Raw genomic sequence first — 14,909 nt, 5'->3', positions numbered from 1 at the left:
CCTAACGCTACTTTTTTAAAATTAAAGTTTCTTTGAAGTCTTTCATATGCTGACGTAACCAGGTACTGTCTGTAACCAGCGCGAAATTCCGAGCAGCCACGGCCGCTACTGGGCTGGGCTAGTAGTAATGGTAAAATGAAACGTCACCACAGGAAGTAAAATGTGTGTGTCACAGAGCGCGTGGAAGAAAGAGCAAGAGAGAACCGATCGCGGCCGGTTTCAGCTGGAGGGTTACTATGACGACTGAAGTGTAGTTATAAATACCGGCTTTTTGCACGCACTCCTTTCAGTGGTCTTTCATAGCGGCAGACGTTTGGGTGTTTAGGACGTGGGGTTTATTTTTTATTTTGAGAAGTTTCCGTCTAATGGACAAACTCTTCGTAAATGCTTTTTAAGGTAAGACTTTTTCCAGTTGTTTTCTATAGCTACATTATGTTTGCGTTTCATGCGGCACAATAAGAACAGTTAAAATAATTGCCCGGTGAATTAATTTATAGACAAAGGCCTCAAAGCAGTGCGGAGGAAATCCTACTTGGAAGGGGGTTAAAACAGTGGGGTTTTTAACTTAAAGTGCATTTTTTAAATTTCTTTTAAAATGGAACAATCGCTTCAAGCTATTTTGCGCCTAAACGTCGTAATAGATCGAAATGCTTGGTAAAGCTGGTCCTAATTTGTCTTCTTGACTGGATGGGTCCTGTTTAAATTTCGGGATTCTGACATGCACGATCTGCACTGTAAGACTTTTGATAGTTTAAACTTGGGCACCTCGTGTGTGTGGCTCCATCTGATAGCAGGGCAGATGGATTCGCTTCCGAGTAAGCGCGCTGAGTGAATGAATGGAGAAATGAGCCCGTTTCGATAGAGGAAGTCGATGGCCCAATCTCTCCACTATGCTGGTGGATTTTGAGCGCCCAATTGTGTCGTGGCTTGAATGGGCGAATACCGGGTTGATCATGCTTTTTATTTCTTATTACAGAACGCTCCTTTCAGGAAAGTATATATCGGCTTCTCGGAGGGCCTTGGCCTTGCCTTATATTTGAAGGTTTTTAACTTCACCGGCGAGCCTCCTTGGGCGAACAGCTGAGACTTCGCCATAAAGAGATCCCATTTCTTTCTTGTCCATGTAAGTACACATGAGAACTCCATTTTGGGAAAGGCGGTGCTGGGAGATTAAAAGTAGTGAGTCGGCAAAAGCCGGAGGGCTTCTTTGCGGGTATTGCAGTTAGATTTTATTTTTGTTTTTTTCCCCCTATACAGTTTGTTGCATTTTTGGGTGATCCTGCTGTAGTTCACCTCCTCTTCTCTGTTAAAAATGAGTGGATTTAGTGATGCCGACTTCGACTTCTCATTCCTTGAAGAGGGCTTTGTTGCCAGAGATATTGTGGAGCAAAAAATTAATGAAGTGTCACTTTCGGTAAGACACGATTGTTTTAAAAGCATTTTAGTACATTATAAAATGATTGGCTTTTAAATCGTTCCATTTGGATATCTGACTTCAACATTTCCCTTACAGGATGACAAAGATGCCTTTTATGTAGCAGACCTTGGTGATGTCCTAAAGAAGCACTTGAGATGGACACGTGCTCTTCCTCGAGTCACTCCGTTTTATGCAGTGAAATGCAACGACAGCAAAGCTATTGTGATGACCCTTGCTGCTTTAGGTGCAGGGTTTGATTGTGCCAGCAAGGTATGCTTTTGTTTGCCACCCAATACAGAAAATCCCTTTTTACATCTGCCTAAAATTACTCCTTTATGTTAAGTTTAGTGAATGTTAGTTTCAAACTTGGTGTTTTCTAGACTGAAATCCAGCTGGTTCAAAGCATTGGAGTACCTCCTCAGAGGATCATTTATGCAAATCCATGCAAGCAGGTGTCTCAGATCAAGTATGCTGCTGCCAATGGTGTACAAATGATGACTTTTGATAGTGAGGTTGAACTTGCAAAAGTTGCAAGAAGCCACAGTAATGCAAAGTGAGTAAAAGAACAAGTTTAGTTATTTGTAAATGCAGGACAGTACTGTTGTATGTACTTTCAGCACAGTATAGAAAACTAACTGCTTTAACATTTTTAGGTTGGTACTCCGAATTGCTACTGATGACTCAAAAGCAGTCTGCCGCTTGAGTGTGAAATTTGGCGCAACACTTAAAACTAGCAGACTTCTGCTTGAGCGTGCCAAAGAGCTGGGTGTTGAGATTATCGGAGTGAGGTGAGTTTATTTTTGTTTTGTGTGGTTTATTTTTTTTAATCTTAAATTGTTTATATATTCAGAAAATACTTTTAGTCCTGCCTTAATTGGTTTTTAGATCATGACTTGCATATACCTTTTGAGGTTTTTCATTGCCTAAAGGAAATCCTAACCTTCTCTAGTTCAGTGTGACCAATGCTGGATAGTCTTGTTTGTTTTGGGGACATCCACTCACTTTTCGTTTTGTGTTAAATTTAAGTTCAGCTTATCCATATAGCATAATTCACATATATATTCTGTCAAACTACTTTTAGTGTAGGTCAAATTCTGAACAAATTTGAGTAAACAATAAATCGTAAATATGCAGTTGCAGTTATGCTTTCTTTTGGGATAAATTTGCAAAGGTTTTCAAATTCACAGCTGGCTATCATGCTTTAACTGGGCTTCTCAGAACTATGGCTTAGGAATGCTTGTATCCATGTGTTAAGTAATACCTTTTTATTTTGCAGTTTCCATGTTGGAAGTGGCTGTACTGACCCAGAAACCTATACTCAGGCCATTTCAGATGCTCGCTGTGTATTTGATATGGGGGTATGTATAAACCCTGCATGTAAATCAGAAAAATTGCATTTTGTTGTGGGGGATCGGATGAAATGTATATAGCCAAAGAAACGATTTTAATGCTTTGTGGTATTGGGTACAAATTTTCTCAAAGTAGAAGTACCCATATAATGTATTTTATGCTAGTTACAGAATTGGCTAACCAATTTTATTTTGGGGAGGTCCTATTGTACATAAACTATTTTCTACCCCTTTTCTAGGCAGAGCTCGGTTTCAACATGACACTTCTTGATATTGGTGGTGGCTTTCCTGGATCAGAAGATGTTAAGCTGAAGTTTGAAGAGGTGATTTGATGAGTCTCTGTCCTGTATTTTTGGAGATCAAAATTTGAAATTCTCAATTGTCAACTTTTTTTTTTTTTTTATTCTTCTGCCCATAGGTTACTGCTGTAATTAATCTTGCTCTGGATAAATACTTCCCTGTTGATATGGGTGTAAATGTCATTGCTGAGCCAGGAAGATACTATGTGGCATCTGCCTATGTTCTTGCTGTTAATATCATTGCCAAGAAAGTTGTCCTTAAGGAGAATGACTCTGGTATGCATTCTAAACTGCTTCCCTCCTTTTTAAAGTGGTTTTGGTTGATGTGTATTTTGAAACAAACTAACTTCAGGCATTATTACAGATGAGGATGATGGTGCCAAAGAGAAAACACTGATGTACTATGTTAATGATGGAGTTTATGGGTCCTTCAACTGCATTTTTTTTGACCACGCACATGTAAAGCCACTGCTTCATAAGGTATGATTGCCTGTTTAAGAAATGTCAAGTACTGTTTGAGTATTTCCTGCTATTTCCAGCACCATGTGTTTTACAGCTAATTTTATTTTTTCTTTCAGAAATCCAAGCCAGATGAGAAGCTTTATTCCTGCAGCATCTGGGGGCCAACTTGTGATGGACTTGATCGCATTGTTGAGCTATGTGAAATGCCAGATCTTCAAGTTGGAGACTGGATGATTTTTGAAAACATGGGGGCTTACACTGTATCTGCATCATCAACGTTCAATGGCTTTCAGAAACCAGACATCCATTATGTGATGTCAAGGCCAGCCTGGTGAGGGTGTTTTTATAAAAAAAAGTGGCTTCATCCTGCAGATATATCCACCTTTTCTTGTACTGTTATTTATAGTGGTTTTCTTCTCCCCTCTCCAGGCAACTAATGCAGCAAATCAAAGAGCAGGGATCCATTCTTCCAGTGCAAGACCTTACTGCAAACACTCTTCCAGTATCCTGTGCATGGGAAAGTGGAGTGGAACTTCCCAATACTGCCTGCTCTTCAGCTCGTATTGTTTAGAGTAGCATTTTCAACAGGTTTTTTGTTTTTTCTTTTGGTATTTTGGGGACCAGTAAAAATGAGGTTTTAGCTGAAGAGTTAAATGCAACAAAATGGATGACAAAGAAATGGGATTATATTATTGTGTTCCTATGGAAAGTTTGTATTTTTATAACAATAAAACCTTTTTTATGCTTTTCTTGATGTGTTGAATTAATGAGTACCAGTTAAGCAAGATCTGGAAAAACAGACACCTTTTTATACTCCAAGCCCAGTTCAGGCAGCCCTAAGTTTACTAAAATTCCTAGTCATGCTTAAGGTAAAATGGTTTCCTTGACACAAACTTGGCACTTTAGCATTGTTGGATTGAGTATAAACTACAACTGAAAATGGGACTGGGTTAATAATCATGAGTGAAAGATGCTTATTTAATTTAATATGCACTTAACAATGCGGTTTGATCAGAACTAACTTGGACTGCTTGGATGTGTGTTCATTTACTTGTTACATCCAGAGTGTTGGTCAAAATCACTTTGTAGTGTGGTTTGTGTGTATGTATATGAACCCTTTAGAGTCTATTTTTATGCATAAATGACCTAAAACCTCCAGAATTTCACTCAATCCTAAAAGTAGATGGAGAAACCAGTTAAACAAATGAGACAAAAATACTTGATCATTTATTAAGGAAAATGATCAAATATTACGTGTGGCAAAAGTATGTGAATCTTTGCTTTCAGTATCTGGTGTGACCCCTGTTTGCAGCATTAACTGCAACTAAATGTTTCCAGTAAATTTTGATCATTCCTGCACACCAGCGTAGTGAAATTTTAGCCCATTCCTCTGTACAGAACAGCTTCAAATCTGGGATGTTGGTGGGTTTCCTCACATTAACTGCTCGCCGCTGCAGGTCCTTCCACAACATTTTGATTGACTTGGCCATTCCAAAACTAACTTTCTTTAACCATTCTTTGGTAGAATGACTTGTGTGCTTAGGGTCGTCTTGCTGCATGACCCACCTTCTCTTTAGATTCAGTTCATGGACCGATGTCCTGACATTTTCCTGTAGAATTCTGATAATTCGGAATTCATTGTTCCATCAATAAAGGCAAGTCGTCCTGGCTCAGATGTAGCAAAACCGGCCCAAACCATGATACTACCACCACCACCATGTTTCACAGATGGGATAAGGTTCTTATGCTGGAATGCAGTGTTTTCCTTTCTCCACTCAACGCTTTCTCATTTAAACCAGAGTTCTGTTTTGGTCTCATCTGTCCACAAAACATCCTTCCAATAGCCTTCTGCTTTGTCCATGTGATCTTTAGCAAACTGCAGATGAGCAAATTTTTTTTTTTGGAGAGCAATGGCTTTCTCCTTGCAACCCTGCTGTGCACACCATTGTTGTTCAGTGTTCTGATGGTGGACTCATGAACATGAACACTAGCCAATGTGAGAGAGGCCCTTAGTTGCTTAGAAGTTATCCTGGGGTCCTTTGTGACCTTGCTGACTATTACACGCCTTTGCTCTTGGAGTGATCTTTGTTGGTTGACCACTCCTGGGGAGGGTAATAATGGTCTTGATTTTCCTCCATTTGTACACAGTCGGTCTGACTGTGGACTCACTCTTTGGAGATGGTTTTGTAACCTTTCCCAGCCTGATTATCAACAACTCTTTTTCTGAGGTCCTCAGAAATCTCCTTTGTTTGTGCCGTGATACACTTCCACAAACGTGTTGTGAAGAGCAGACTTTGATAGATCCCTGTTCTTTAAATAACACAGGGTGCCCACTCACACCTGATTGTCATCTCATTGATTGAAAACCCCTGACTCTAATTTCACCTTCAAACTAACTGCTAATCTTAGAGGTTCACAAACCTTTGCCACTCAAATATGTAATATTCAATCATTTTCCTCAATAAATGATGAAGTATAATTTTGTCTCATTTGTTTAACTGGTTTATCTTCTTTTAGGACTTGAGTGAAAATCTGATGTTTTAGGTCATATTTATGCAGAAATATAGAAAATTCTAAAGGGTTCAGAAACTTTCTAGCACAACTGTGTGTATATAGATAGATATAGATATATCTAGTTGAAGGCCACATTAATAAACCATAGCTATATCAAGCCATGCGATCTACTTTCTTTTTAACTACCTGTGTTGATCAATATTTGGCAAAAATCAATATGAATGCTACTACTAAATAATATGAGTACTTTAAAGTCCAATTATTTGTATGTCCCTGATATAAATGTGGATGCATTATATGGGCTAATGCACATTTTGAGGAAATTTGTACCTTAAGGAACAAGCCTAAGACCAAATTTAGTGTTCACACCAAAAGCTTTCAGTTACTCTAGTTTACTGAAAGGACTGTTAAGGTATATCCTATTAAATGGTTTTCTTCTTTAGTTTCTTCTGTGGCAATTCAAGAAGATCAATAAATATACTCGTCAAGGGGATGTAGCACTATGGTGTTAACAACATTACTGTAAAGATAACTGATGCTATTTTGCCACCATGTGCTTTTTTTGCATATTGGCAACTAGCTGTAGGTTAATGGTTTGTTTTATACTGGTGTGTGAGGTTACAATTTATTTTTCCCCCACAAACTACAATACTAGATTTTGCCATTAAAACTGTAGCAGTTAGTGTTATCACTCTTGTGTAAGGCTTGGATGAGGTAAAAGTTGAGGCAAGTTTACTTTTGGGATACTAAAAAACAGGAAGCTAGTTTGCTTCTGCCATGGTAGTTGTAGGGTGTTTTACCATGTTAGCCATGATGGATGTAATGAGAAGTCGAGCAAACTTGACACCTTTTGATGGCTAACTTAAAAAAATGCAATATGCAAGGTTTTGAGGGATTCACAAGTAGTTATGTGCACTTGCCGCGTAGCTGATATAACCTTTCAGTTTGACCCCATTTGTCCAATTTTTAAGGTTCAAGGGAGCCAGAGGCAGTCGTGGCAGCATCTGACACTGGCAGGAATCATTCTCAAATTATGTGCCAGGACTAGTACATATTAAATGATACATTATTTCAAATACTGAAGAAAGTTGTGTGGCATTACATGAAAGGCAGGGATAGCTCTTTAAAACTGCAGGTTATGTTTACTTAACTGAGTGCATAACTAACACTTTTAAAAGAGAAAAAAGTTAAAAAGGATAAATAAGTGTGGTGCTTGTTAAATTCTGGACTCTGGTGATGCAGTGCCACCTACTGCTCATTCTATATATTCTTATATATCCTATTTGTCCTTTCCTGTTAATTATCTTGTCTGTTTCAGACTGCACTCTGTAATCTTCAATTTCAAATAATAAATGTTGCTCAAACAATACATTTCACAGTTTGTCTCAAAACATGCACATTTGTTTTAATACAACAACATAATATTCTCGGAACCTGTTTAATCCAGCTGGCACTGAAATTAAGCCTTTAGCCTTGGGCTTGGCCAATGCTGGATGAGGCACCAGTCAATTGCAGGGCAATTCACACATAGGTCCAATTTAAACTTAACATGCACACTTTCCATTATTGTAAAAAATGTTTTTCTCCTCAGATTTAAGCTGCTTTTATTACTTCTACTGAAAAAGTCTTGAATATTGCAAACAAACAGAAAATTAATTGAGGCATTCATAACGGACGCCATTGTTTTCACTGCACTCTGCTCTGGTTCCATTCCCAGCTGGAGTACCTTTTGAGGTGGCCTCTTCTTTCAGTGGTTGTTTTGAATTCTGCTTTCCCATAACAGAATGATAAAACTGGCCCCAAGTTATGAGTTTGTTGCGTAAGTTTTCAAAGCCATTTGCTTTCTTCCTGGCCGCACCCTTATAATGTAAAAAATGACTTCAGAAAATGGATCGGTATCTGCTATTTATTTAGGATACACCTAATGGGTAAAATTTTCATTGAGACCCTGGTGACGTGGTGGTGATTTTGACTTGGGTTGTCTGTCAGAGGGCTGAAGAAAAAACTTCATCCAAATCTTTAAGTTGTTCAAGTACATAATCAAAGCAACTCATAATGTGACTCAGTAATGTGTATGGCCCACATGTGCCAATTAGCACTCCAGATGATGCTTGGTATTGCCCCTGATGAGATGGCGAATGGTGTCCTGGGGGCATCTCTTTCCAGATCTGGATCAGGGCATCAGTGAACTTCTGCACACTCTGTGGCACTACTTGGTGGCATTGGATGCACCAATACATAACGCCTCAGAGATTCTCAACTGAATTCAGGTCTGGGGAATGTGCGGGCCAGTCAATGGCATCAATGCCTTTGTCATCCAGGAACTGCCTACACACTATCCACATGAGGCTGGGTATTGTCCTCAACAAGGGGAAAGACAGGGCCCACTGCACCAGAGTAAGCTGTGACAGTAGCTCTGAGGATTTCATCTCGGTACCTAACAGCAGTCAGGGTACAGTTGCCTAGTATCTGCAGGTCTGTGCGACCCTTCAAGGATGTGCCTCCCTAGAGCATTACTGAGCCACCGTCAAACTGGCCATGCTGGATGATGTTTCAGGCTGCATTACATTCACCATGGCATCTCCAGACTCTTTCACATCTGTCACATGTTTTCTGTGTGAACCTACTCTCATTTGTGATGAGAATGGGGTGCTAACGACGGAGCTCCCAATTGTGTATTCACTAGTGAATGCCAGTCTCACTGCATGGTGATGGGCTGTAAGCACAGGTTGCACTAAAGGACGTCGGCCCCTCATGCCACACCCTTATGGAGTCTGTTTCTGACAGTTGGTCAGAAATGTTCACACCAGTAGCCAGTTGGAGGACATGTTGTAGGGCTCTGGAAGTGCTCCTCCTGTTCCTCCTCGCATAGAGGAGCAGATACCGGTCATGCTGCTGAGTTGATGCCCTTCGACGGCCCTGTCCAGCTCTCTGTGCAATGACCCGCCTCCTGGTATCTCCTCTATGCTCTTGATACTGTGATGGGATACAGCAAACCTTCATGCAATGGCATGTATGGATGTGCCATCCTGGAGGAGCTGGACTGCCTGTGCAACCTGACCTGGCTGCAGGTACCCCATCATGTTACCAGTAGTGACAAGGACACTACCAATATACAAAACTAGAGAAGAATCAGTCAGGATGGATAAGGAAAGAGCAGTTATCTGTGGCCATTACCAGTAAAACCACTTTTTGGGGGTTGTCTTGCAGTTGCCTCTCCAGTGCACCTGTTGTCACTTTCATTTGAACCAAAGCAGGTGAAGCTGATTCTCAATCGCTTATGCTTCCTAACAGGAGAGATTTATATCCTTAAAGCTTAAATGACTTGGTGTTAGACTGTCATGATTAAATGTTCCCTTAAGCTTTTTGAGCAGTACATATGGTTGGATGTACACAATATACAAGCAAAACTTTCTTTAGAACTTTTCCTTGAGAAGGAAAAACTTTTAGCTTTCAGCCTTTGTTACTTTGTGTAACTTTGTGTGAAAGTTACAAAGTTAACAAAGTAGGTATTGAATATTATTATTTGACCAATGAAAAACATTCCAGCTCCGTTAAAAACTAATAGCGGTTTAATATAAAATAGCATAACATAACATAATAAACGAGAAGGGATAACAAAGTAGACATTTCAATTATGCAAGTCATTAAATGTCATGAATAAAAGATAAATTACCATTTTGTGCTGAGTCAGAATAGGTTAATAAATGCAAATGGTACTGAGAATTGAGTGAAAGGATGTCTTATTTTATTTCCAAGGTAAAGCATGCATTGATTCCATAGCAATGTGTCACTTTTCTTCTCTTACCCCCTCCAAATAACTGTAAATTACATATTCTAAGAAATATATTCAGTTTGTTGTAATTCCGAAAATTGATGGGGATATATCTAATATTCTATGTAATCTAAAAAAATTTGTACGTTGTTGGTTTCAATGTGAATAGATTTTTAACTGGCTTCTGAATAATTCTTGTTAATGACCAAATTCTTTCTTGTCATTTATACTGGCACTAAGGAAAGGTAAATTGATCTCCAGAACAAATTTAAACCCTAGCATTAGGAGTGAGACTCCTGAATAAAATAACTGAAAATAACTGAATAAAACAGTTCAGAATATAAATGGATGCGTGGAATTTAGTAACTTGATGGGACAGATAAGGGGTCTGCAGAGTTTGTCCTGGAGGGTTGTAGTGGCTGTAGGTTTTTGTTCCAATCTGATTGCTTAATTAGAAACCAATACTTGTGAATTGTTAGTGTTTTCATTCTGCTCTGTCAGGTCATATAATTTTTACTTTCTCATATACGAAGTATAGGGAAAGTATTGGAATCATTCAAAAATTCAGTTCAGTTTTGGAATTATGTCTGTGTGTCAGTCTGTGTGTTTGTGTGTGTAAACACAATAACTTGAGTACACTTTCACTTGCGTTAACCAAATTTTGCATACAAGTATTACATACAAAACATAGATTTGTATCAACTTTTGAGCTATTTCCACTAACCGGGAAGTGGTACTTTACCTGAAAAGTTTCCCCAAAAATATTAAAAATTTGATCATATTATGTGGTAAAGCACCACATTCTATGCATTTTATGTCACTGCATTTATCTGAAAAACTACCAGTTTTCGAGATTATCACAATTTTCCATTTGATGTACAAATAGTAATACAGTGATCCCTTGCTATATCGCACTTCGACTTTCGCGGCTTCACTCCATCGCGGATTTTAAATGTAAGCATATCTAAATATATATCACAGATTTTTTGCTGGTACGCGGATTTCTGCGGACAATGGGTCTTTTAATTTATGGTACATGCTTCCTCAGTTTGTTTGCCCAGTTGATTTCATACAAGGGACGCTATTGGCGGATGGCTGAGAAGCTACCCAATCAGAGCACGTATTACATATTAAATAAAACTCCTCAATGATATACGATATGCTTCCTGCGCGCTGCTTCGCACACTTAAAAGTTCTAGCAGCACATATTGATTTTTCATTGTTTGCTTTTCTCTGTCTCTCACTCTCTCTGAGAAATACAGGCCGATACTTATCCATCATGCAATACCATCAGGGAGGCATATGATTGGCCCCATTATCTGCTCCTGACGGAGGGGGTGTGAGCAGAGGAGCTGTTTGCACAGAAGCTGTTTGCTTAGAAGATACGGATGCGCCTGTAAAAAATGCTGAAAGGCTACCTTCACATTGATCCCTTCATTGCGCCGCTTTATCGCGGTGCTTGCATACTTAAAAGCGCAACAGCCCTATTGATTTTTGATTGTTTACTTTTGTCTCTCTCTGACATTCTCCGCTCCTGACACGCACATTGAAGAGGAAGATATGTTTGCATTCTTTTAATTGTGAGAAAGAACTGTCATCTCTGTCTTGTCATAGAGCACAGTTTAAACTTTTGACTAGAAGGTGTTATTTCATGTCTAGAGGGCTCTAATAATGTTTAAAAAAACGTATTTAGAAGGTCGTAAACAGGTTTTCAATGCTCTAACTGTGAAAGTATTAGATTTATAAATAAAGAATCCTACTTCTTGGAAATTCATTTATCTTTCTGGAGCAGATCAACCGCTATAAACGAGGGTTTACTGTATAACAGTGCAGAGAATATTTATGAACAGTGTGGAAGAGTTTCTAAGAGCTTAAAATATATAAAAATAACCATACAAACATATGGTTTCTACTTCACGGATTTTCATCTATCGCGGGGGGTTCTGGAACGCAACCCCCGTGATCGAGGAGGGATTACTGTACATTCATATTTGAGAACATTTTTTGCTTTACGTAAACGAAATTTTGTGTACAAGTATGACATTACATACATTACTAAAGTCTCTTGCAACTTTTGACCCACTTCTACTTACTGAAAGTGGTAATTTACCTGAAAAGTTTTCCGAATTAAAATTATCATGGCAAATTTTTTCTGTTGCAATGATATCATCCAAATGATTCGTTGCCTGAAGCAGATGAGTAATTTTTGGTTTTTCACATTTTTCTATTCAGTTTAATTCCAATTATATTATTAAACCCAGTAGTTCACAATGAATACACACAAGTACAGTACCCTCTATAATGTCTGGGACAAAGGCACATTTTTCCTGGATTTACCCCTCAGCACCACAGTTTAAAATTACAAACAATTCAGACATGATTAAAGTGCATATTGCAAACCTTCTTCAGCTCCTGCTTGTTTCAGTGGCTTGTCCCCTTAAGTTTTCTCTTCAGCATATGGAAGGTATGCTCAATTGGATTTAAATCAGGCGACTGGCTTGTTCATGAATTTTTCAGTTTTTTAGCTTTGAAAAACTCCTGTGTTGTTTTAGCAGTTTGTCTGAGATCATTATCTTGTTGTAGGATGAAGCGTCTTCCAATGAATTTAGAAGCATTTACTGGAATTTGAGCAGATAAGGTATTTCAATACTCCTCAGATTTCAATGTGCAACTGCAGCCAGCAGTTCCATCATCTATGAAGATAAATGTGCCAGTACCTGTGCCATCAATACATGCCCAAGCCACAACAAACCCAGCGCCATGTTTAACAGATGAGGTGGTATGCTTTGGATCTTGGACAGTACCTTCTCGTCTACATACTTTGCTCTTGCCATAATTTTGATGCAGGTTCATCTTTGTCTCATCTGTCCGCAAGACCTTTGTCCAGGATTCTGCTGATTCTTTCAAGTACCTTTTCATAAACTGTAATCTGACCATCCTGTTTTTGTGGCTGTCTAGTGCTTTGCACCCTGCAGTGAAGATTCTGTATTTCTGTTCATTAAGTCTTCTGTGGATAATCGTCTCTGGCACATCCACATCTACATCCTTCCTGATCTATCAGACAGGCATTTAGGGCCTTTTCTTTACCATACTGAGGATTCTTCTGTTATCAGCAATGGAGGTCTTCCCTGGCCTACCACTCCCTTTGTGATCACTGAATTCACCAGTGCATTATTGCTTCTTAATGATATTCCATACACTTGATTTAGGTAATCCTAATGTTTTACCAGTGTCTCTGATAGTTTTGTTCTTGTTTTTCAGCCTCGTAATGGCTTCTTTGATTTTCATTGGCACAACTCTTTTCTTCATGTTGAAGAATGGTAACTACAAACTCCAAAGGTAGTCTGTAGATAGAAGCAAGCTGAGGTATCTCACGCCTGCACTAATGAAGTAATGAGAGTAATGCCAAACACCTGTAATACCAATTGTCTCAAACATTACAGTGCCCTGAAATGGGGGAACCAAGTATAAAAAGTGGTGTTATTTCTACATGGTGTGATCAAAATGTATGCAAATGCCCTTGAGTTAAAGTCTGTAATGCACACTTTAATCATGTCTGAATTGTTTGATTTTAAACTTTTGAACTGTGGAGCAGAAGGGTAAATCAAGGAAAAATGTCTTTGTCCCAAACATTATGGAGGGTTTAAATGAAAACAAGTTAGATAGAGAAGATTCAAGATTGTTTATTTGTCACATTGTACAAGTACATCATGTAGTGAAATGTGCGCTGAATCAGTCATGAGACTTGTGCAATAAAGCCAACAAATAGATAAATTAGATTTAATTTAATTTAAAATTAAATAAAAAAAGAAATTAAAATTAAAAAGAAAGGGTAGAACTAAGATGATACAACACACAGAAAAAAGTATACATCCAAATAGGCATTACAATTAAAAGAAGATCTGAACAGTGTGCAAATGTAATAGAATAGAATATCCATGTACTGCTAAGTGCAGTGTGCTAAATGTGCTTAAATGACATGGTGGCAGCTGAGATACAATGGGGTTGAGACTTTAGTTTGTGTTATAACTGTTTCAAAAATTTGTGGTGTCCAGATTAAGACGTTTTATGCCTATGGATAGAAGCTCCTCCTGAGCTTTTCTGTTCTGGCCGTAATACTTCTAAAGTGTTTGCCTGATTTTGGCAGGTCTAACAGAGTTAGTTATTGGGGAGAGATGAGTCTCTGATGATCCTAGTTTGTCTAGTCCTACATCTCCTGGTGTAAATATCTTGCAGAGACGGTAAAGAATTACTAATAATGAGCAATTGAAACAGTGAATTCTGCTGTCTAAGGCTAAAACAAGCAATTATTTATGTGTAAATCTTAACAAGTGAGACAACTAAAATAAAGTATAAAATGTTGCGCGAACAATAAGTGCTTCAACAGCAATAATTGACTACTCATTAAGAAATTGGGCTGGAACAAAATTCTGCAGCTACTATGACCTTCCAGGACTTTGCAGAACTGTGAGATAGATAGATAGATAGATAGATAGATAGATAGATAGATAGATAGATAGATAGATAGATAGATAGATAGATAGATAGATACTTTATTAATCCCAAGGGGAAATTCACATACTCCAGCAGCAACATACTGATAAAAAACAATATTAAATTAGAGTGATAAAAATGCAGGTATAACAGACAATAACTTTGTATAATGTTAACGTTTACCCACTCGGGTGGAATTGAAGAGTCGCATGGTGTGGGGCAGGAATGATCTCCTCAGTCTGTCAGTGGAGCAGGACAGTGACAGCAGTCTGTCACTGAAGCTGCTCCTCTGTCTGGAGATGATACTGTTTAGTGGATGCAGTGGATTCTCCATGACTGACAGGAGTCTGCTCAGCGCCCATCGCTCTGCCACGGATGTCAAACTATCCAGCTCAGTGCCTACAATGGAACCTGCCTTCCTCACCAGTTTGTCCAGACGTGAGGTGTCCCTCTTCTTTATGCTGCCTCCTCAGCACACCACTGCGTAGAAGAGGACACTTGCCACAACCGTCTGATAGAACATCTGCAGCATCTTATTACAGATGTTGAAGGACCAAACAGTGTCCAAAATGCAAATCAGTTTTAAAAACCATTCAAGA

At 38.7% G+C, this 14,909-nt stretch overlaps 1 protein-coding gene across 1 annotated transcript; it reads left to right on the top strand.

Moving 5' to 3' along the window:
• The first annotated feature begins 220 nt into the window (after window positions 1-220).
• On the top strand, window positions 221-4,271 carry odc1 (ornithine decarboxylase 1). Its single transcript, XM_039748897.1, has 12 exons — window positions 221-396; window positions 977-1,123; window positions 1,258-1,414; window positions 1,514-1,687; window positions 1,798-1,970; window positions 2,071-2,205; window positions 2,694-2,775; window positions 3,006-3,089; window positions 3,185-3,341; window positions 3,430-3,545; window positions 3,644-3,858; window positions 3,957-4,271. The coding sequence occupies exons 3-12, from the start codon at window positions 1,313-1,315 to the stop codon at window positions 4,096-4,098; spliced, it is 1,380 nt and encodes a 459-aa protein (XP_039604831.1). The 5' UTR covers window positions 221-396; window positions 977-1,123; window positions 1,258-1,312; the 3' UTR covers window positions 4,099-4,271.
• The last annotated feature ends 10,638 nt before the right edge of the window (window positions 4,272-14,909 follow it).

Source organism: Polypterus senegalus, chromosome 3, assembly GCF_016835505.1.
Source record: "Polypterus senegalus isolate Bchr_013 chromosome 3, ASM1683550v1, whole genome shotgun sequence".
Taxonomy (NCBI): domain Eukaryota; kingdom Metazoa; phylum Chordata; class Cladistia; order Polypteriformes; family Polypteridae; genus Polypterus; species Polypterus senegalus.
The sequence above is the reverse complement of the archived record's forward strand: the minus strand, read 5'-3'. Positions and strand labels throughout refer to the sequence as shown.